At 43.7% G+C, this 24,797-nt stretch overlaps 1 protein-coding gene across 1 annotated transcript in view; it reads right to left on the bottom strand.

The window, feature by feature from the left end:
• Nucleotides 1–24,797, bottom strand: part of SLC6A12 (solute carrier family 6 member 12) — a 95,765-nt gene that overhangs the window by 34,322 nt on the left and 36,646 nt on the right. The window contains exons 3-6 of the mRNA XM_077468958.1: nucleotides 17,715–17,849; nucleotides 12,103–12,243; nucleotides 11,576–11,657; nucleotides 3,372–3,504 (exon numbers count right to left, since the gene is read on the bottom strand). Coding sequence (XP_077325084.1) covers nucleotides 3,372–3,504; nucleotides 11,576–11,657; nucleotides 12,103–12,243; nucleotides 17,715–17,849 — 491 coding nt within the window. The remainder of the gene's footprint in view (nucleotides 1–3,371; nucleotides 3,505–11,575; nucleotides 11,658–12,102; nucleotides 12,244–17,714; nucleotides 17,850–24,797) is intronic.

The following is a 24,797-nucleotide window of genomic DNA, read 5'->3' as shown; positions in this document are numbered from 1 at the left end:
TTACATCTAAGAGCTGGAAATGGCCCTCTAGTGGCAGAAGTGTATACTACATGCTTTATCTGCAATTCCTTGGTTACTGTACACAGAGAAGCAAAGGAGAAGTTATTGGGGTTATTTTCATTTGCCTGATTATTTCATCTTGAGGTGAGAGTTCTGAGAGCCTGGATTTATAAATCTTGGAACATTTGGTCCCGTTCTTTCTCTCGTTTTTTTACTTTATATCCTCACTCATCGGTGTGTGAATTTTGATCTATTTTTATTGACTGTTTCTACATTTTTTCACATTTTTATATTCATATTTATTATTAATTTTTTCAGTGGCACGATTTGCGCAGGACTCTTTATTTTATTTAGACAACATACACTACACTGGCCAAAAGTTTGTGGACACTTGACCATCACATCTATTATCTTGGTGTACATCCCATTCCAAAACCATGGCCACTAATATGGAGTTGGCCCCACCATTGAGACTATTCCAGCCTTTACTCTTCTGGAAAGGCTTTCCACAAGATTCTGGAGTGTGCCTTTGGGAATCTCTGTCTATCCAGCCATTTGTGAGGTTAAAGACTGATGTTGGATGGGGAGACTTGGGTTGCAATCTGCATTCCAATTCATTCCAAAGGTGTTCAGTAGGGTTGAGGTCAGGGCTCTGTGCACGACACTCAAGTTCCTCCACACCAAACTGGTCAAACCATGTCTTTATGGAGCTGGCTTTGTGCACAGGGGTGTAGTCACAGAGAAGGACATTCTCCAAACTGCCACAAGGTTGGAAGCGCACAGTTGTCTAAAATGTTTCTGAATGCTGTAGCATTAACATTACTGCTTTTTTTTTACTTTGTTTTTATTAAAAAAAGGCAACATGAGCATATAACCACTATACGTTAAATTTGTAGCCTTTTCTTTTAAAAGGCCTGTGTACATAAGCTCATTATTTGTGTCAGAATTGCTTTTCTTCCCATATAATTCCAAAGGAATGCTAAAGCTACTTGAGCCTAGGTTCACACTGGTGCTTCACAATAGGGAACCGGCTGCAAGGCTTCACTGCGTATTTCCCTTACCCGAAAAATCGGTTCAGGTATTGAAAAATCGGTTTAGGTAAGGACACCACTGGATTTGTAGACATGTAAGTGTCCTACTATTAAAAGTCAGCAGATACAATATTGGAGCCTGGAGATCCTCTTTAATGACATCCAAAAAAAAAGTGCGATTGGCAGAATTGGATCGCATGGGGTATTCATACTCCTTAAAATTTTCCACATTTTATCATGTTAAAACCAAAAACATAAATGTTTTTTAATGGGATTTTATGTGCTAGACCAACACAAAGTGGCACATAATTGTGAAGTGGAAGGAAAATGATAAATTACAGATACCAGTAAATATCTGAAAAGTGTGGTGTGCATTTGTATTCAGCCCCCTTTACTCTGATACCCCTAACTAAAATCTAGTGGAATCAATTGCCTTCAAGAAGTCACCTAATTAGTAAGTAGAGTCCCCATGTGTAATTTAATCTCCGTATAAATACATCTGCTCTGTGAAGCAGATGGTTTGTTACAGAACCTTAGTGAATAAACAGCATCATAAAAGGCCAAGGAACACACCAGACAGGTCAGGGATAAAGGTTTGAAGCAGGGTTAGGTTATAAAAAAATATTCCAAGCTTTGAACATCTCAGGGAGCACTGTTTAACCTCCCTAGCGGTAATCCCGAGTCTGGCTCGTGTTGGGAATTTTCTAGCAGGAACGGTAACCCCGAGCCAGACTCGGGATCGCATCACTGGATGCAGGGGAGGACACAGGGAGAGTTACTTACCTTGTCCCCTGTATCCAGCGGTGTCCCCCGCGCTGTGCGATCGAGCTGTCCTCCACTCGATTCACAGTGCCGAATGCCGCCGAGCTCCGTTCCCTGCGATGCCACGGCGCACGGGAGCGGAGAATGGCGGCAAATTCAAAAAAGTTAAAAAACACAAAACACTTACAGATTACAGTGCTGTATTAAAAAATACACACCCCCTTTGTCCCTAGTGGTCTGTGCAATGCCCTGCATGCACTTTTATATTATAAATACAGTTTTTTCTGCCTGGAATTTGGAGATTGTCCATAGCAACCAAAAAGTGTCCCTTTTTCAGTGTTTTAGGATTTGATTACAATATTGAATAATTTTTATTATTCTTTATTATATTATAAACTTTATCATACCCGGGATGTCTGCTAGACTCTGGTTTGAAGAGATTTAAGAACGTTATTCCTAATAATTACAGGACTACAAAATAAAAGCCAGATTTCCATGCAAAATAATTGTACCGCTTTCAGCACCTAATTCCAGATTGAATCATACCGCCAGGGAGGTTAATCCATCGTCCTAAAATGGAAAGAGTGTGGCACAACTGCAAACCTACCAAGACATGGCCATCCACCTAAACTGACAGACCGGGCAAGGAGAACATTAATCAGAGAAGAAGCTAAGAGGCCCAAGGTAACTCTGGAGGAGCTGCAGAGATCCACAGCTCAGGTGGGAGAATCTGTCCACAGGACAACTATTAGTCATGTACTCCACAAATCTGGACTTTATGGAAGAGTGGCAAGAAGAAAGCCATTGTTGAAAGAAAGCCATAAAAAGTCCTGTTTGTAGTTTGTGAGAAGCCATGAGGTGGACACAGCAACCGTGGAAGAAGGTGTTCTGGTTATATGAGACCAAAATGTAACTTTTTGGCCTAAAAGCAAAACACTATGTGTGGCAGAAAACTAACACTGCACATCACCGGCAGTTGGGCTCAGTCAAAGTCCAAATCTAAATCCAATCGAGAATCTGTGGCAAGACTTGAGAATTGCTGTTCACAGATACTCTCCATCCAATCTGACAGAGCTTAAGCTATTTTGTAAAGAATAATGGGAAAAAATGTCACTCTCCAGATGTGCAAAGCTGGTAGAGACATACCCAAAAAGACTTGCAGCTGTAATTGCAGCAAAAAGTGGTTCTAGAAAGTATTGGCTCGGGGGCTAAATACAAATGCACACCACACATTTCACATATTTATTTGTAAAATAAAAAAAATGGAAAACCATTTATCATTTTCCTTCCACTTCACAATTATGTGTCACTTTGTGTTAGTCTATCACATAAAATCCCAATAAAATACATTTACGGTTTTGGTTGTAACATGTAAAAATGTGGAAAATTTCAAGGGGTATGAATACTTTTTCAAGGCACTGTATGAATGTTCTCAGATTAAACTCAGAAATGTGTCAAAGTCATCCCAAATACAACCTTGATGAACCCAAAAGCATAATGCATTTTCCCATTGACATAAGACCTTATTAGGTTACCCTGAGGCTCTGCATGGTCTATAAATGATAATGACTGTTTCACCTTTCCAGTGGATTTGACGCCTTTCCAGATACAGAAGTAACAGATGATCCAGGCAAGGAGGAGACACAGTGCCAGTTCCCAGCGGATCGATCCCAGGTGCTCGATCCCGGAGGACAAGCCCAGTGCTCGGTTCCTGATAATACATAGACATATGATCTTATTATTAAGGGTTCAGTGAAAGAGTCACCAAAAAATACATTATTTTTCTTATTTTCTTCTCACTATTATTTTATACATGTGAAACCAATATTAAATAGACTCGAAGTTGTCAAGGACACAAGGAAACTCATGGCCTGTTAAATGCAATCTTACCAATCCTGTGATACTTAATTGCTTGATGATCCTCAGATATGTCTAAGAAGCTAATAATTAAGTCCATAAAAAGTTAATCGAAAATCCATATACTGGAAATATTCCAAATACTGGACTATGATAGGCATCACCTGATCCAGCAAACAGTTTTCTTGATGGATAACATATTGCACATATTGAAAACAACAGTTACTATCACATGCATCGGGGCAACATGCCATCGGGGCAGATATTCTGCGAGGCTGCAGATGATTTAATTGGAGGTGCTGAGATCTAGCTGACTTGCCTCTGGGACACCTTTCTACTGGAGAATCTGGTCTAGGTGACATGGGAAAGCCCATGAAGGGATTGTTTGCCTTGCACCTCAGGACTTAAATGTATCTAATTTGCATTGTCTATTTGAATCCTATGTTGTCCATATGAGCCTATAATCTACACCAAGGCAGCAATATCAACCCACTCTCTTTGCCTTCTATTTCTCTTGGATATTTTATACTTTGGATGGCTTTCTCTGCATCTACTGTTCCTCCAGATGATTTTTAATCTACTGCTACAGTTCCACAGTTTGCTATCATAAATTAACCACATAAGCCCCGGGCCATTTTGCTGGCCAAAGACCAGACCACTTTTTGCGATTCGACACTGCGTCGCTTTAATTTAAATTTGCGCGGTCGTGCTACGTGGTTCCCAAACAAAATCGAGGTCCTTTTTTCCCACAAATAGAGCTTTCTTTTGGTGGTATTTGATAACCCCTGCGGTTTTTATTTTTTGCGCTATAAACAAAAAAAGAGCGACAATTTTGAAAAAAAAAAAAAACACATTATTTTTTACTTTTTGCTATAATAAATATCCCCCAAAAATGTATAAAAAAAATTCTACATATTTTTGGTAAAAAAAAAAAAAAAAATCGCAATAAGCAATTATTGATTGGTTTGTGCAAAATTTATAGCGTTTATAAAATAGGGGATAGTTTTATGGCATTTTTATAATTTTTTTTTTTTTTACTAGTAATGGCGGCGATCAGCGATTTTTATTGTAACTGCGACATTATGGCGGACACGTCGGACATTTTTGACACATTTTTGGGACCATTGTCATTTATACAGCAACCAGTACTATATAAATGCACTGATTCCAGTGTAAATGACACTGGCAGTGAAGGGGTTAACCACTAGGTGGCAGTGTAGGGGTTAAGTGTGTCCTAACTGTGGGGGGCGTGGCTGTGTTTTACACATCAATGATCTCTGCTCCAATCACAGGGAGCAGAGATCAGTGTCATGTTGCTAGGCAGAACAGGGAGATGCTAGCTTACTTTAGCATCTCCCCATTCTTCCTCCCCGTGAGGACCCGCGATCGGACTCACGGAGGTTTCAACCGGTGTGTGAGCACGCCGCCGGTGGCGCGCACGTGATCGCATGGCGGCAAATTTAAAGGGACGTACCTGTATACCCATTTGCCTGTCCGTGCCATTCTGCCGACGTGCATCGGCGTGCGCCAGTCGGGAATTGGTTAATACTTATCTAAAGCTCCTGAAGAAGCACAACGGTGCGCAACATGTAGAGCCTGAACAAGCCACATCAACTTACACCAAGCCCGCCTGGATACTGGCAGCCGTACTCTATTGGCACATATACCATGGACTAGGATGGGGTCTATTGCTTTTTTTGTTGGTGTCATTAGTACAATTTGGGTAGCAGGCTACTGTGAGATTTTAACCATTTGACCACTGGGCACTTAAACCCCCTTAATAACCAGACCAATTTTCAGCTTTCGGTGCTCTCATATTTTGAATGACAATTACTCAGTCATGCAACACTGTACCCATATGAAATTTTTGTCCTTTTTTCACACAAATAGAGCTTTCTTTTGGTGGTATTTAATCACTTAATAAAAAAAAAAGACCGAAAATTCTGTAAAAAAAATGAATTTTTCTTCGTTTCTGTTATAAAATTTAGCAGATTAGTAATTTTTCTTCATAAATTTTGGCCAAAATTTATACCACTACATATCTTTGGTAAAAATAAGTATAAATTGGTGGATATTATTTGGTCTTTGTGAAAGTTATAGAGTCCACAAGCTATAGTGCTAATATCTGAAAATTGATCACACCTGGAGTACTGATGGCCTATCTCATTCCTTGAGACCCTAAGCCCTTGTACACACGGTCGGAGATTCCGACAACCAAATCCGTCGGAGTAATTGCGACGGATTAATTCCGGAAGAGGTCCGGAAGTGATGTTGCATACACACGGTCGGACTAAATTGTCGGAAAATCCGATTGTACATAACGTGGTGACGTTATTTTGTTATGACGGGACTACGTTCAGGCTAGTAGCCAATAGCTTTGGTCTAGGAACTTGATCTGAGCATGCATGGCACTTTGTCCGTCAGAGTAGGCTACACATGATGGGAGTATGTCCGATCGGAGCATTTTGTCGGAAAATTTTACCGGCAAGTTGGAAAAATTGGTCCGTCGGAATATCCGATGCAGACCACACACAGTCATGCCCCGTACACACGAGCGGACTTTTCGACATCCAAACTCTGACGGACTGAGTCCGTCAGACTATCCGATCGTGTGTGGGCTGCAACGGACTTTAGCTTCGCTAAAGTCTGACGGACTTTAGAAATGAAGCATGCTTCAAATTTTCCCGACGGAACTCCGCCGGACCCGGTCCCCTTCGAATAATTCGCTCGTGTGTGTGCTACTCCGACGGACTAAAACCGACGCTAGGGCAGCTATTGGCTACTGTCTATGAACTTCCACGTCGAATCCAGTCGTACGTCATCACGTTCGACTCCGTCGGAGTTTGGTGTGATGGTGTGTGGTCAAGTCCGTTCGGTCGAAAAGTCCGCCAGAACTCCGTCGGAACTCCGGCGGAACTCCTTTGGAGGTCTGTCAGACTTAATCCCTCTCGTGTGTACGGGGCATCAGAGTATCCGACAAACCGGTCCGATAGGAAACATTCTGACGGAATCTCCGACCGTGTGTACAAGGGCTAACATGCCAGAAAAGTACAAATACCCCCCAAATTACCCCTTTTTGAAAAGAAGACATTCCAAGGTATTTAGTAAGAGGCATGACGAGTTTTTTGAAGTTGTAATTTTTTCTTCTTTGCAAAATCAAGATTTTATTTTTCATTTTCTTTTTCACAAAATTTTCATATTATCAGGTTATTTCTCACACACAGCATATGCATACCACAAATTACACCCCAAAACACATTCTGCTATTACTTCCGAGTATGGCGATACCACATGTGTGAGACTTTTACACAGCGTGGCCACATACAGAGGCCCAACATGCAGGGAGCACCATCAGGCGTTCTGGAGCACCCAAGCCAATTCTGACATTTCTCTCCTACATGTAAAAATCATAATTTATTTGCTATAAAATTACATAGAACCCCAAAACATTATATATGTTTTTTTTAGCAAAGACCCTAGAGAATACAATGCTGGTCGTTGCAACTTTTTATCTTGCACGGTATTTGCGCAGCAATTTTTCGAACGTGTTTTTTTTGGAAAAAAAACTTTTTTGCTTAAAAAAACAGTAAAGTTACGCTGAGTAAATAGATACCTAACATGTCACCCTTCAAAATTGCACACACTCGTGGAATGGCGCCAAATGTCACTACTTAAAAATCCCCATAGGCGACGCTTTAAGTTCTTTTACTGGTTACATGTTTTGAGTTACAGAGGAGTTCTATGGCCAAAATTATTGCTCTCGCTCTAACGTTAGCAGCAATACCTCACATGTGTGGTTTGAACACCGTTTTCATATGTGGGCGGGACTTACGTATGCGTTCGCTTCTGCATGTGAGCACATGGGGACAGGGGCGCTTTAAAAAAAAATGTTATTGTTCATTTTACTTTATTTATTTTAGTTTGACATTTTTTTCCCCAAAAATAAATTTTTTGATCACTTTTATTCCTATTACAAGGAATGTAAACATCCCTTGTAATAGGAATATGGCATGACAGGTCCTCTTTACAGTGAGATATAGGGTCAATAAGACCCCACATCTCACCACTAGGCTGGGAAGCCTGAAATAAAAAAATAAAAAAACGATTCTGGCTTTGATCATATTGGCGAGTCGGTAGAAGCACTGGAGGGCGGTGGGAGGGGGGGGACGTCCCCTCTCGCCTCCTGTAAGAACGATCAAGCAGCGGAACAGCCGCTATGATTGTTCTTATGCTGTAGGGAATCACCGGCTGAAAAAGCTGATATCTGAATGATGCCTGTAGCTGTGGCCGGCGGGCAGGAAGTGGTTAAAATGCTTTTTTTTTTTTTTAACACAAAGTTGTCCATTTATACAATATTTCTAACACATAGCATGTACATAGCAAAAATGACACCCCACAATAGATTCTCCTACTCCTCCTGAGTACGGCGTTAACACGTGTGTGAGACTTCTACAGCCTGGCCACATACAAAGGCTGAGTACAGCCAAGCATGGCCGAGCATGGCTGGGTATCAACGAGTATTGCAGGGTATCACAGAGTATGGCTGGGTATTGCAGGGTATCATCGAGTATGACTGAGCAAGGCTGAGTATGGCTGGGTATTGCAGGGTATCACAGAGTAGGGCTGAGCATGGCCGAGTATGGCTGGGAATTGCAGGGTATCACAGAGTATATCGCTGAGCATGGCCGAGTATGGCCGAGTATGGCTGGGTATTGCAGAGTATCACTGGGTATGGCTGAGTATTGCAGAGTATCACCGAGTATGGCTGGGTATTGGAGGGTATCACCGACTATGGCTGCGTATTGCAGGGTATCACCGAGTATGGCTGGGTATTGCAGAGTATGGCTGGGTATCACCGAGTATGGCTGGGTATCACCGAGTATGGCTGGGTATGGCAATTTATGGCAGAGTATTGGCAGGGTATTGCAGGGTATTGCAGGCTATTGCAGAGTATTGCTGGGTATTGCAGATTATTGCTGGGTATTGCAGATTATTGCTGGGTATTGCAGAGTATTGGCAGGGCATTGCTGGGTATTGTAGAGTATTGGCAGGGCATCGCAGAGTATTGGCAGGACACCGCAGAGTATTGTCAGGGTATTGCAGAGTATTGGCAGGGCATTGCAGAGTATTGGCAGAGTATTGCAGAGTATTGGCAGGGCATTGCTGGGTATTGCAGAGTATTGGCAGGGCATTGCTGGGTATTGCAGAGTATTGGCAGGGCATTGCTGGGTATTACAGAGTATTGGCAGGGCATTGCTGGGTATCGCAGAGTATTGCAGAGTATTGGAAGGGAATTGAGGGGTTAATTGTCGGTGAGCAGCGCTGTGGGTACTGCAGATCCAGCCCACAGCGCTGCTGACACCGATCTCTCCCCCTCCGCTGTACCGATCAGTACAGAGAGGGGAGGAAGGTTAGTTTACAAGTGATCGCTCCGTCATTTGACGGAGCGATCACGTGGTAAACGGCCGCGACGAGCAGCCGTTTAACGTGATCCGTGATGCTCTCAAGTGCGCGCCCCAGGGGGGCGGGAGTTAAGCAACCGCCCTGTAACCGTCATGCGGCTATGGGCCGGTTGTTAAGTGGTTAATATGCACTACTACGTTTTAGAATAATTGTAATAACATTTATTTTTGTAACAAATTGATGTACTGTGGTGCCTATAAAGCCCGTAAACAAATTTTACTATCACATGCAACTGAAGCTATAACTGTATACACACGATCAATATCATTTTTCAGTGTATACTGTATATACAGTATCTCACAAAAGTGACATTTTTGTAAATATTTTATTATATCTATTCATGTGACAACACTGAAGAAATGACACTTTGCTACAATGTAAAGTAGTGAGTGTACAACTTGTATAATAGTGTAAATTCAAAATAACTCAACACACAGATGTATCGAAATATCAGGATATCCTAGGTAGTATTCCTCCCCCTGGTTGTTCAGCCATATCCTGTCCATTCTCAATGGCCGCCATATATCCTGATATTTCGCTACCACCTGGGATTTTGCAGTGGGGATTACCTTCTTGACTCTCAAAGTGAACCCCTGGCTGGAAAAGAATTGCAGGCTGTTGCAGATCTCCCTAAAAAAGAGATCTCAGAATCTGGTAAGCGGCAGAGTGATTAGAGGTGGAGGATCTTTTCTTTGGAATTCATCACTGTTCTCAGGTGCTTCTGGTGTGATGTCACGATTAACAGACCACTAAGGATATAATTTTTGGCGAACTTTCATTTTTTTACTGGTTGTTCCAGGACTTTACTATTTATATACTAGGTCTAATCATTAATTTACTTAATTATTGGATTATGTTATTTTATTGCATGCTTTGATTTATCTACTTCACTAGATTCATTGGCATTCTGAGATATATTTTTTTGTGTGGAGTTTTTTTACAGCGCAGCTAATAGTTTTTGGAATTGTTTTGGTGTGGGTATCTCACATTTTTTGGTTGCAGCAGTTAATTATTATTTGTTTATTTATTTTCGAGGACAGCGCAGTCTTACCCTTTTTTTTTCCTATACCTAAAGATGATGGACTGGCCAAGCATCACTCCAGACATAAACCCTATTGGGTATCTGTGGGGCATCCTCAAACGGAAGGTGGAGGAGCACAAGGTCTCTAACATCCACCAGCTCCATGACGTCGTCCTGGAGGAGTGGAAGAGGACTCCAGTGGCAACCTGTGAAGCTCAGGTGAACTCCATGCCCAAGAGGGTTAAGGCAGTGCTGTAAAATAATGGTGGCCACACAAAATATTGACACTTTGGGCCCAATTTGTTCATTTTCACTTAGGGGTGTGCTCAATTTTGTTGCCAGCGGTTTAGACATTAATGGCTGTGTATTGAGTTATTTTGAGGGGACAGCAAATTTACACTGTTATACAAGCTGTACACTCACTACTTTACATTGTAGCAAAGTGTAATTTCTTCAGTGTTGTCACATGAAAAGATATACCGGTAATAAAATATTTACAAAAACATGAGGGGTGTACTCACTTGTGAGATACTGTGAGATAGATATATATATAACCCACGACCCCGCCAAGCTGGCTGAAACAATGTACATAGGCTTTCCAGCTTGAGTTAGGGAGAGCTGCCTGACAGCAGCTGCAAGGGGGATTTTTACCCTCCTCCTTCTCCCTGTTCACTGACTGAGTTTTTTCCATTGTCGAAAATTTCCGATTGTGTGTATACAATTCTAACGCAAAAGTTCCACGCATGCTCGGAATCAAGCAGAAGAGCCACGCGTCACCGCTTTCTTGACGTTCAGAATTTCTGACAACATTGTGTGACCGTGTATATGCAAGACAAGTTTGAGCCAACATCCGTCTGAAAAAATCCCATGGATTTTGTTGTCGGAATGTGCGATCGTGTGTACACAGAATTACTGTTGCCTTTCTATCATCTCAAACCAGTCTGCCCATTCTCCTCTGACCTCTGACATCAACAAGGCATTTTCGTCCACACAACTGCTGCTCACTGAATATTTTCTATTTTTCGAACCATTCTCTGTAAACCCTAGACATGATTGTGTGTGAAAATCCTAATAGATCATCAGTTTTTGAAATACTCAGACCAGCCCGTCTGGCACCTACAACCAAGCCATGTTCAAAGTCAGTTAAATCCCTTTTCTTCCCCACTTCTAACCCCCATTCTGATGCTTTAATTTCAGCAAGTCGTGTTCACCACATCTAGATGCCTAAATGCATTGACTTGCTGCCATGTGATTGGCTGATTAGCAATTTGTGTTACCAACAATTGAACATGTGTACAGTACCTAATAAAATGGCTGGTCAGTGTATATAAAACTTGGCATACAACAATGAAGAGAAATCAGGCACGGAGGTCCAGCTTCACATAATACTGTAAATAAAAAAACACATATTTTCTGTAAATTTCATGGGTATTTTACTTACTCCCAAAATTCCACCACTGGAGAGGTAGCATTTGGAGATGCTGTATAATTCTGAGAATATTTAATGTCATCAACACAGTTTTCTGTGGAGTAAATAGACATAGATTAGACATTGATGACAGAAAAAGACACAAACACATATTTTTGCGTGGGCAGGGGGAAAATCTACTTCTCAAGGCCAGTCAAGTAACACAACAGTGCCAGCGCTGAGAAGGTGCAAAATAAGTGTACAGATCATGCTTCAAAACAACATTGCAAAATAAAAATCAGGATTAACCACCTATCCAGAGTGCTCTTTTACAATAAATCCAAGCCCTGATGAAGGGAGAGTTTCATATGACCACTGAAAAGGGTTGTCTGTCAGCTCTTGACGGACCCTTCTATTGTAGCAAAATAAAGTTCACATCTGAACCAATCACTATGGTTTACTACTCTCTTCCTTTCCTTTCTTAGAAGAACTTAGATGAAAGTGCACCGATAGTGAGTTCAGCACCATTAATGCACTGAACAATACGCCCCCCTCCTTACCTGTATTCCAGGTGTGGTTGCAAGAAGCCCAAGGCAAGTCAGCTGTAAATGAGCTGAACAAATAAAAGAGAGCCCAGGCAAGGATAACAATATAATAGATGTTCAGGTAGGACTCAATGACCTGGGAGGCATAGCCGATGCCTGTAAAAAAAAGAAAAAAGAGCTGTGATTATCTTCGGTCTCATGTGCACTGGTAGTTTTCATGAAAACAAAAAAAATTTTTTTTTTGAAGACCAACTATGTACTCCCATCATTTTAAAATGGTATAAACTGTACCCTTTCAGTGCTAAAATTTTTGGAAAACACCATCCCTCAATACCGTTGCAAGCAAATCTCTAAGCAGATATAAAAGACATAAGTTAAACAAATCTGTATTTGTTAATAAATCATTAAATATGTTTTTTTTTTTATTATTATTACAAGCAGTGTAGGCACCATAATTTGACCTGGCATCAGCCTCTTGCAGTCCCTGTTCTTTAGAACTCAACGTGGGGGAGGGAGGGGCAGGACTGCGAGCCAATCAGGAATGCGGTATGCATATGTGGTATCCACGAACATGTAAACATGAAAGAATCTAACAGCTTGCCCTTATTCCCAGAGAACAGATATGCACGTTCAGCCTTCAAATGTAATTTTCCATTGCAGGTTTCAGTCTAGGTGCTTGCAAAGAGACAGATTCCATCTGGCAGTTTTATAACTAAGGATTAATTTATTTAAATGTATCCACTGGGCACAATACTGTAATGAATACAGCTGTCTGCATTCTTAAAATAATCCACTAGGAGGTGCTGTCTGTTTGCAAATAGGAAACGGGTGTCACTCAATTAGGTTGGAATTAAATTAGAGTGAGATTTAAGATTGGATATGGCTAGTCTAGCAATTATATTCTTGAAATCAAACGTAATAAAAACAAACCTTGAGTGTGTCTTTAACAAAGTCTTTGCAGACATCAAGATGAAAAAGGAAGTATACACTATTATTTTGTATTACATATTAGTGATTAGAGAAAATGGGATGGTTCACAGGGAGCTGTATATGAAAAAGGGACAATTTAAAAACATGTTTTTAAAAAAATAGGGAGGTTGTGAGCAAGGTGCAGTGTGGTGTTGCGGGCTGAGTCCAAAATAGGCAAGGGCAATATATTGTTGAGAAGACCAAACTTATGACCTGGCATAAAGCGTTCCAAACCTGGGAGCCAGAGTCTTAAATAGACTCTGCCTGACTCAAGATGGCCATCCAAGTCACAATCTGATCCTCCTTTCCTCTGCATAGGATGACTGTTCAACAGCTGGGTGAGAGGTGCAACGATCTGCGTGAACTTGGGGATGAACCATTGGTAATAGCCCACCAGTCCCAGAAAAGAGAATAGTTTGGTTATACGCTTGGGGAGGAAGTCATTCTTGTACCACCTGGATCTTGACCCCCCCCAGCTTCCACAACGTGGATTCTCTCACGCTTCAGGCGGCACTTGCTAAGCTTCCATTTTAACCCATATCGGGCCAGACGGATGTACACCTGGTTCAGGTGTTGTATGTGGTCATCCAATGATTTGGAGAAAATATTGATATTGTCAAGATAGCCTTAGTGCAGCCAAGGTCCTCAAGACTAGTCGCAAAAAACAGCAGGTGTTTCTCTAGTAATGATGGATAAGACGTTGAGGCAGAGGGTAGTCCTGGAAGTGGATGGCCAGTTTTTTCAGTAGCTGTCTGTATTATTTTTCATTCAAGCAGGTCATGGCAGCTTGCAACAGGGCATAGTTGGCTTCCACTCCTGTTTGGGCCCAGGAGATGCAGTGACTGGGTACCACGTGGAGGTCTGGGATGGGGGTGTGATTCAGAAGTGGGACCTGGGAGACTCCCAAGTTGATGAGCTAGACTAACACCTTACTCCTGTGGACCAAGGACAGGGTTCGGGCTGCCAATCACTCTCCCAGAACCCAAAGGTCTTTGCAGGGCTCCACCATATTTGTGGCTCTTTGCAGCTTCTTGTGGGCCCCAACAGGCAGGGACTAGACAATCTCTTGAAGGAGCGCAAGGAGTAGCTTTTATTTGGAGGGCGTATGGACATCTCCCACCTGTTCCGTCTGTCGCCTAGCTGCTCGCTGGAAGGCCTCAAAGTCCTGGATTACATTGAGCCACACAGCTCGCAGGCCATAGCCCCGTGCATGCCTGCCCAATTATTCAGTCTTGGTCAGCAAGTGGAGTAGGTTCAGGTCCTTCAGGCTGCTCATGCCCCACTGGATTGTGGGTCTCCACGACCCTTACCCATTCCACTACCTGGTTATCTACCTGTATCCTTACCCAGGTAACTCCATTCACCATGATGAGCAGGTTAATTGCCGACTTCAGGGACAGCCAGGAGGGGTCAGACTGGTCCATTGGTCCATGACGGTAACTCTGGACTCATCAAACAAGGGACCATCTGGTCATTTACTAGGGCGTTGATGATTGGACTTGGCGCAACCATAGCCTCTGGCCTATCGGTACTTTGTGTTGACCTTCCCGGAGTTCTTCACTCTGCCCCGGGAGTCTCTAGTTTAACGGTGACCTCTGGGGCCCAAAGCTTCCACACCACCAGCATTTCTGGTCTTGATACAGGTTCATCAGCAATGGATTTTTTCCTTGGAGAGTTGGGCCAGCCCTTTCTTGAATGTGGACATTTTTGACTCCTGGTCTCCATGTCCTGGATTAATTCCCTGATGGCAGTCTGCATGGCTGACAGGAGAGGCAGTGCCAAGGCCTCTTCCCTTACATGTAATGGTTCATGTCTCTTTGTCACGGCCACGGTTGCTTCAGCATCCTCCTGCTCCCACATAACTGCATCCACTACAGTATCAGAGGGAAGGTTGCGCCTTTATTCATTCTTGCAGGCCTCTCCTAATAGGGCTGGCCTTCATCAACACAAACTGATCTCTCAGTAACTTATCTGAGGTGCCTTCGTCGGCACAGCTGTGCATGTACTTCTTTTCAAAGATTTTGGAGGGCTACCCGTAAAGGGGGGTGAGGCTTTTGTCCTGCTGTCTGCAGACAAAAAAACTTACATCTCAGTTCCAGGACTGTTTCGTTTTCCTAGAAACAGGCCATCCAGGCACACCACAGTCTGTTCTAGGCTAGCCAGGGAATCCTCCAGTAGCACCTTCACTACCCAGCAGGCATCATCTTCTAAAGAGGTAATGGCTAGCTCCGCGATTAGCCGGGTGGGAACCTGATAGGCAAACAGCACTCTCCAGTCTCTTCTACTACTCTGATAGAGAGGTGTTAGACTCCTTAAACTTAGGCACTAAGGTCAAGGCCACTCCTAATGTGGCCATAGTTGTCCCCGCTCCTCCTTCAGCACCAGCTGCAAAAAAGGGGCATGTCCTGCCGACTGCCACCAACTGTGAGCAAGGTGTAGCGTGGTGTGGCGGTCAGTGTCCAAAATAGGCCAGATCAATATATTTTAGACAGGTTAAGCAAAGTACAACTAGACCCAGGCTAGGCAGCACCATTCGGGCCACTTGCGAACTGTAACAGCAGTCTGTAGACTTCAAAGATGCTAACAGTGTCTGCAATGAGGAGCAGAATGCGGCCTGGCTGGTCCACACCCAAAGTGGAGGCTTCCTGAAGTGAGGTAGATGTAATCCCTGCACTGTCCCTCCTCCTCAGGAATCTATTCCTAACTCTAAGCACTGTCCCTATCAGACAAGGAACCTCTCCCTACACTAGCCACTCGCAGAAAGCGTGCCAAACCTGGGAGCTGGTATATGAAATAGACTCTGCCTGACTCAGGATGCCACCAAAGTCATGTGGGTTGCCAGTGTCCAATTGTACAGATGTCTCCATGTGAAATCATAGAGGAACCAAGTTCCCCACACCTTCCCCCTCTTTCTGCATCGGTCGAGCGCCACCTACAGTGGGGAATACAGATTGCACCTATCTACAAGGTGATTTCTTTAAAAAATAATCTTTACATTGCTAGTATCCAGTCCTTAATGTCAGTTCTTATTATCTGTTTGTATTTTTAAAAATTTTTATAATAATAAAGCTGTGTACGTGTGTAGCACCCCATAGTGTTGCTAGAGTAGGATGTTTGTGTTAGTGTAGGTACATTTTCAGGCTTGGCTAGAAGGCAAGCCTGTGGGTTTTTTCTGGTTTGGGTGAGTGACTTAGGTAGGCTGGATGACTCAGCAGCAGCTTCTCTGGTAACTCCTCCCTGCTTGCTGGAAACTTGGAGAAGGTTCCAGAAGCATTTAGGATGAGTCTAGGATAAGTTAGCTGGAGTATTCTGAGGGCCCTGACCAATCCCCAATAGAAGGGTTGGTAGGGGGCAGGCTCCCTCAAATACTCAGTCAACCCAGCAGAGGCAATGTGGAGTTGAGGTGCAAGATGGAGATGGAGTGTTAGGCTGTCAGGGCCTTTGAGAGTAGCTCCCTGGAAAGGGACCCCTTTTTGTGACACACAGAGGGATCCTGACCAGAAGGCATGGGAGCAAGGAGGACAGCGAGAGAACAGTGCCGGGCAAATCTCCAGAGAGGAAGACAGCCAGGTGGGCTGGTAAGTGCTGAAGTCAGAGGACTGAGAGGCATGCCTAAAGGGACTGGGTACAGGCAGTCAGGGATGGATGCAGAGTCAGTCTGGGAGGACCGTGGAGAAGTAGCCAGGAGGGATAGTGAAAGAAGCAGCTACAGCCAGGCGAGCTGGTAGTGCCTGAAGAGGTGGTACTGGGAGCAGTAGCCACTGGAGAGGACAGCTAGCACCAAAGACCTATATTTTTGCGAAACCAAAAGGGGCCCCCAGTCCCTGCCTGCAAAGGGCATTTGCTGTAGATCTCTCTGAGTCAGTGATTGAGAAATTCATGTGCCTGGCTGTGCATGGTGGGAGATAACCAAAATTCACCAGCAGCTCATGCGGAGGTAGCGCTACATGTGTATTTAAAGTATGATTGTTATAAACAATAATTCATTCTTAGCATATAAAAAAAAATCATAAGCATGGGTTACGTTCAGCGAGAACCACATTTCAAAATGATCATAAGATTTCAAAATACAAGCAGCTTTACAAATCTTGTCTATATATGGTCAGCGTTGCCCTTCCCTTTTTTCCACCTATCATTCCTTCAAAGTGATGGATCACCTTCCTGCCCACGGAGTGTTTTCACTAAATGTAACCTGTGCTTATATATTTTTTATCATATGTTCAGCTTGACAGGTTTACTTTAATTGCACAAAAATCGAATTATATATCAATTAAGCAAGCACAACAGGCATCTTTTGCTTTGTATTAATTTAGCTGCCACACTTCAGAAGAAAGTCATTTTGGGAATTATTTTAAAATGTTGGCAGCTATGCAGGATCTGGAACGTAACACTGATCTGAGCAACTTAAAGAACTTCTAATATTTGTTTAGAACTGAAGTTTCCAGCATACCCTGTGAGTCATGTCACACAATACAAAGTTGGCAGTTGTGTTTTGTTGTCACTTGCCATTGTGAAGCTGGGACAAACGTTTCTCAGTCACTGGCAGGGTCCTTTTTTTGGCGGCTTTGGGGCCAGAAATTCCCCCATCAGGTCGTGTGAAACTGGGTGACTGAGCTGAATAGCGAACGGGGGACAACAATGGAACAAACCAAACTGACCTTCAAAGAGGGGGCAGATTTTCCTCCAGGCGGTGACTCCCCCTTGGCTGGTGTACTGGCCCAGCGCCGTCTCAAGGAAGAAGACCGGAATTCCACAGGTGAAAAGGAAGATTAGATAAGGGATGAAGAAGGCTCCTGAGACAAAAACATTCAGAAAGAAATCAGTAACACCAAACTAAAATGGGCTTTACTTACGGAGATCGCTCTAAGGGTTAATAGCTTTAACCCAGTGGTCATCAACCCTGTCCTCAGGGCCCACTAACAGGCCAGGTTTGCAAGATAACTGGAATACATCACAGGTAATATAATTTGCCGCTCAGTGATTGCAGTATTCTAGGCTGCATCTCCCCAAGGTAATACATACAACCTGGCCTGTTAGTGGGCCATGAGGACAGGGTTGATGACCACTGGTTTAGGTGATGCGTCAATTTACCAAAAATGTGTTTGCAATGTGAAAATCGCACTGCTGAGAGCAAGTTGCTTGCCAGAAAACACTGTGCTGTGTGCCTCAAAGGGCTGTGTGCAGGGCTTGGCTCCAAATTTAGGTCCTCAAACAAAGTAAAACTAAGAGACACACAGGGGAGAGGTTTCTGGCTAATAAATGTAATACCCATCTTTATGTGTCTGATTAACATTTAAAGTGGAACTAAACTCCCTCAAAATCAACAACATTAACTATTTTTAATTCTTATGCTGCTAGCATTAGTACATAGATACAAAGGTATATTATAGTAACCTGTTTTACCAGAGAGCCAGCTGTGTCTGCTCCCTCTCCTGCTTGGCGCTGCAGTGAGCATTGGAAAGGCAGAGCAGAGAAATCGGTGACTGACGGTCAGAGAACTGAGCAATCAGCAATTATGTTGTAGCATGGAGGTGAGCATATACCGTATTATTGGTGTATAAGACGCACAGGCGTATAACGCGCACATTAATTTTAAGGGGGACGTTTCAGGAAAAAAACTTAAATTTTAAATAAGGAACTTTGAAGCAAAATAAGGGTCAGTGCCCATCTGCAGCCTCACAAGTGCCATCAATGCATCCTCATCAGTCCATATCAATGCAGCCTCACCATTGCATTCAGTGCAGCCTGATCGATGCCCATCTGCAGCCATTTAGTGAGACTCTCCTATGATAGACAGAACACTGGTCCAATGGCAGCCCAGGAGACGGAACTTCCTATTACGGAGGCTGCCAAGTAAACAGACGATTCTCACTGTGTGTAATCTGATGGCGCTTGTCCTGCCCCCCTCCCTGTCCACTCCGAGGCAGCTAAAATTGAAGTATTGGTGTATAACACGCACATGCTATTTGCACTCGATTTTCATGGTGAAAAAGTGAAGTGTTATACGCCAATAAATACAGTATGTTTGTTTTTAAATACCCCAAACTTTGCCTTTAAGTTCCACTTTAAGGCTGAGTTCACATATGTGCGATTTTGGATGCGTTGTTCACCGCATCTAATTCGCATGACGGGTGAGTGTGACCAGCTCTCAGTGGAGTCGGTTCACACAGGTCCATAGTGGATTGCCAAAGGGTCCTGTGTGTTTTTGTGTCCGGTGCAAATTCAGGAAAAAATTTGGACCTGAACAGTAAACAGAAACGCACCGGACCCAAGGCATGAAATCGCACATATATGAACCCAGCCCTAAGCTGCACAACTAAAAGAACTAAAAGCAACTTTTGAAATTACATCAACATCATAAAGCTTATATGAGATTTTAATGATTGGGTTTACATTTATTTTAAAGCCTAGTACACACAGGTTGAATGTTTGGCGGGATTGGCCGGATCAATAGAACCTGGTCGACATTCGGCCTGTGTATACTGGAGTCGGTCAAACAGATGCTGGCTGTTAGCCCAGCTTCTGTCCAAGGGGCATGACCAAAAAAGGTCTGCAGATCGGCTCCTGGACCGCCCCCCCTGTCAAAACACAATAGAACAGCAGGGGAATAACATCAGGTTGTTAGTTCAACCTTCTGGGTTGAACGTAAAAAAAAAAAACTACTACTGTGTACGAGGCTTAAGTTGCAGTCCCTGACCAGATACCACACCAATAGGGGATAGGCCAAATGAAAAGTCTTTTTTTCCAGGAAAAACAAAAATTGACAGAAAAAAGGAGAATTTTTTTTTTTTTAAATAAATCTGTCTACAAATCTAATACAATGTTTGCCCAGAGATGGTTAGATTGGGGGACAGTCCCCACTCCAGGTCAGTTCAGATATGCCAACCGCAGCTCTTATTTGGGCTGATTGGGCAAAATGTCAGATTCTCCTGAAACCTGTTCAAGCATGGGAAGTACACAGAAACCGTACATGGAATCATTGGGGTGTGCTGAATACAGAACCACAGCACTATAAATGATAACAAATACCCATAACCCATTCTAACACTTCCAGCTGTGTCTTTGGCTAGAAAACGGTGTGATCAAATTGATCTGGCCAACAGCAGAGTGCTTTGGAGATGAGGAAGTAATTAGCAGAGGGACAAAGATTATTAGAGGAATCATCAATCCTACCGTATTTTATTACTATAGATCTGTAAGCTAATATTTACCAAAAAAAATAAAAAATCACAATTGCAGATTTAGCGCACACAGGACAATGTTACAGCTGCTCCATGTTAGCCTATGTGTCCATGCACACAAACTGTCAGAGTTGTTTGGAAAACATGAGCATTTAGGGGCAGTAGAGAAAAAACCAACAGCTTGTGCTTCCAGGAGCAATAAAAATGAGCTGTAAAAACGAAAAACACCAAAAAATGTGGCTAAACGCGTCAAGCCACATTTAAAGTTTTTAGGCGTTTTTACATTATAGGGAGTGTTTTTAATGAAAAAACGCCCAAAAATGTTAATTTCCAAAAAACCTCCTGTGTGCATGAGCCCTAATGCTAATCTAAAAATGTGGCTAAGCACTGCTGTAGCCCTGGCATTTTTAACATATTCCATGTGCATGAGCTCTAAGTGATTCTAAAGTTCAGTAAACATGGTAATTTGGGAGCGTCATACACAGAGGTCCGTCTCTCCTTCTAGTGATAAATCCTGCCATACCTTCCGCCTCTCTCACCAGCTCATATACAGAAAACATAATCAAAGGTACTAGTATATAAAGGTTGAATAGTAAAAGGTACATTTATTTGATGATAGGGGTGTGACACATTATACACATTGAGTATCCTATCTTGCATTCACTGATGAGTTGCAACATGCCAGCTTGGCTTAATGCCCAGAATTGCCCGAGGCTTAAAGCAGAACATGACTCTCAATAAATATTAACTTGTTTAAAAAAAATTTTTTTACATTTTTTTCTATTCCTTCTTGGTTTATGGCCTAGGCCAAAAAGAATGTCATACATCCCAGGATCCTCATGAGCATTTTCTTTCCTGTAGAGGAAGGAAGGAAGGAAGAGGGTTCTGAGTAGTGATGGCCGAACGGTTCGCCCGGCGGTCGTTTCGCGGCGAATTTCCGACTTTCGCCGTCCGCGGGTTCGAACGCCTTTTTCCGTCGTTCGCCCCGGCGGACTTACGTGTTTAATGTATACAAGAACTTTAACCTTTCGTGACACGTTTATCATGTGTTACAGGACAACCAATTGAGACATGACAGCTCATGGACACTTGGACATTCCCCCTAACCTATAAATACACCCGATCCGGTGGCCATTTTACATTCTTTCTTCTGTCACTGTAGGGAAAGGATCCTGTGTGGAGTAGGGACAGAGAAAACGCTAGCTATTTGGTACACAAAAGTTCTTTTCAGGACTGGTATAGGTGTTAGGTCAGCAGCCTGAGTTTCTTTTGTCAGTTTAGATAAAGGGACAGAGCGCTGTATGCTGCTATTTTAGGGACAGCTCAGCCAGATTAGTCTTTCTTCATCATCATCATCATCATCATCATTAGCTGTTACTATCAGGTCCACAAAAGAGCTGTTCCAGCTAATCGTTCCAGCCTACTCTTTTTTGCCAATTTGTATAGGGACAGGCAGGAAGCAGTGTTGTCAGGCAGTGAGGATAATTTTAAAGACTTGCTGTTACTATTAGTTCCACAAAGGTTCTTTTCAGGACTGGTATCAGTGGTACGGTAATAGGCTTGTACACGTATAATATTCTTTCTTCCAAATATAGAAAGAATATTATACTTGACTGCTGCCCTTCTGCTGCAGTCTGCTAATCATTCACAACTCACTTGTTCCACAAAGCTCTTTATCAGGACTGGTAACTTGGTCTGTCTAGGGTGCTACGGTACATAGGCTTGGGTGCGGTACAGTCTGCTGTTCTGTAAGGACCGCTATCGGTCCACAATACATAGGGTTGCCGTGCACTACTGCTGACCGCTGCCCTATACTGCAGCAGTCCTTCATTGGTATAGGGACTGACGTACAGTCTGCTAATCACTAACACACAACCTGCTTGGTCCACAAAAGTTCTTATAAGGACTGGTAACTTGGTATAGGGTGCTACGGTACATAGGCCTGAGTGCAGTACAGTCTGCTGTTCTGTAAGGACCGCTATCGGTCCACAATACATAGGGTTGCCGTGCACTACTGCTGACCGCTGCCCTATACTGCAGCAGTCCTTCAGCGGTATAGGGACTGACGCACAGTCTGCTAAACACTAACACACAACCTGCTTGGTCCACAAAAGTTCTTATAAGGACTGGTAACTTGGTATAGGGTGCTACGGTACATAGGCCTGAGTGCAGTACAGTCTGCTGTTCTGTAAGGACCGCTATCGGTCCACAATACATAGGGTTGACGTGCACTACTGCTGACCGCTGCCCTATACTGCAGCAGTCCTTCAGCGGTATAGGGACTGACGCACAGTCTGCTAAACACTAACACACAACCTGCTTGGTCCACAAAAGTTCTTATAAGGACTGGTAACTTGGTATAGGGTGCTACGGTACATAGGCCTGAGTGCAGTACAGTCTGCTGTTCTGTAAGGACCGCTATCGGTCCACAATACATAGGGTTGCCGTGCACTACTGCTGACCGCTGCCCTATACTGCAGCAGTCCTTCATTGGTATAGGGACTGACGTACAGTCTGCTAATCACTAACACACAACCTGCTTGGTCCACAAAAGTTCTTATAAGGACTGGTAACTTGGTATAGGGTGCTACGGTACATAGGCCTGAGTGCGTTACAGTCTGCTGTTCTGTAAGGACCGCTATCGGTCCACAATACATAGGGTTGCCGTGCACTACTGCTGACCGCTGCCCTATACTGCAGCAGTCCTTCATTGGTATAGGGACTGACGTACAGTCTGCTAATCACTAACACACAACCTGCTTGGTCCACAAAAGTTCTTATAAGGACTGGTAACTTGGTATAGGGTGCTACGGTACATAGGCCTGAGTGCGTTACAGTCTGCTGTTCTGTAAGGACCGCTATCGGTCCACAATACATAGGGTTGCCGTGCACTACTGCTGACCGCTGCCCTATACTGCAGCAGTCCTTCATTGGTATAGGGACTGACGTACAGTCTGCTAATCACTAACACACAACCTGCTTGGTCCACAAAAGTTCTTATAAGGACTGGTAACTTGGTATAGGGTGCTACGGTACATAGGCCTGAGTGCAGTACAGTCTGCTGTTCTGTAAGGACCGCTATCGGTCCACAATACATAGGGTTGCCGTGCACTACTGCTGACCGCTGCCCTATACTGCAGCAGTCCTTCAGCGGTATAGGGACTGACGCACAGTCTGCTAAACACTAACACACAACCTGCTTGGTCCACAAAAGTTCTTATAAGGACTGGTAACTTGGTATAGGGTGCTACGGTACATAGGCCTGAGTGCAGTACAGTCTGCTGTTCTGTAAGGACCGCTATCGGTCCACAATACATAGGGTTGACGTGCACTACTGCTGACCGCTGCCCTATACTGCAGCAGTCCTTCAGCGGTATAGGGACTGACGCACAGTCTGCTAAACACTAACACACAACCTGCTTGGTCCACAAAAGTTCTTATAAGGACTGGTAACTTGGTATAGGGTGCTACGGTACATAGGCCTGAGTGCAGTACAGTCTGCTGTTCTGTAAGGACCGCTATCGGTCCACAATACATAGGGTTGCCGTGCACTACTGCTGACCGCTGCCCTATACTGCAGCAGTCCTTCATTGGTATAGGGACTGACGTACAGTCTGCTAATCACTAACACACAACCTGCTTGGTCCACAAAAGTTCTTATAAGGACTGGTAACTTGGTATAGGGTGCTACGGTACATAGGCCTGAGTGCGTTACAGTCTGCTGTTCTGTAAGGACCGCTATCGGTCCACAATACATAGGGTTGCCGTGCACTACTGCTGACCGCTGCCCTATACTGCAGCAGTCCTTCATTGGTATAGGGACTGACGTACAGTCTGCTAATCACTAACACACAACCTGCTTGGTCCACAAAAGTTCTTATAAGGACTGGTAACTTGGTATAGGGTGCTACGGTACATAGGCCTGAGTGCGTTACAGTCTGCTGTTCTGTAAGGACCGCTATCGGTCCACAATACATAGGGTTGCCGTGCACTACTGCTGACCGCTGCCCTATACTGCAGCAGTCCTTCATTGGTATAGGGACTGACGTACAGTCTGCTAATCACTAACACACAACCTGCTTGGTCCACAAAAGTTCTTATAAGGACTGGTAACTTGGTATAGGGTGCTACGGTACATAGGCCTGAGTGCAGTACAGTCTGCTGTTCTGTAAGGACCGCTATCGGTCCACAATACATAGGGTTGCCGTGCACTACTGCTGACCGCTGCCCTATACTGCAGCAGTCCTTCAGCGGTATAGGGACTGACGCACAGTCTGCTAAACACTAACACACAACCTGCTTGGTCCACAAAAGTTCTTATAAGGACTGGTAACTTGGTATAGGGTGCTACGGTACATAGGCCTGAGTGCAGTACAGTCTGCTGTTCTGTAAGGACCGCTATCGGTCCACAATACATAGGGTTGACGTGCACTACTGCTGACCGCTGCCCTATACTGCAGCAGTCCTTCAGCGGTATAGGGACTGACGCACAGTCTGCTAAACACTAACACACAACCTGCTTGGTCCACAAAAGTTCTTATAAGGACTGGTAACTTGGTA

Source organism: Lithobates pipiens, unplaced genomic scaffold (assembly GCF_037356315.1).
Source record: "Lithobates pipiens isolate NorthernLeopardFrog02 unplaced genomic scaffold, aLitPip1_a1.2 Scaffold_8, whole genome shotgun sequence".
Lineage (NCBI taxonomy): Eukaryota > Metazoa > Chordata > Amphibia > Anura > Ranidae > Lithobates > Lithobates pipiens.
This window is presented reverse-complemented; position numbering and strand designations above follow the sequence as displayed.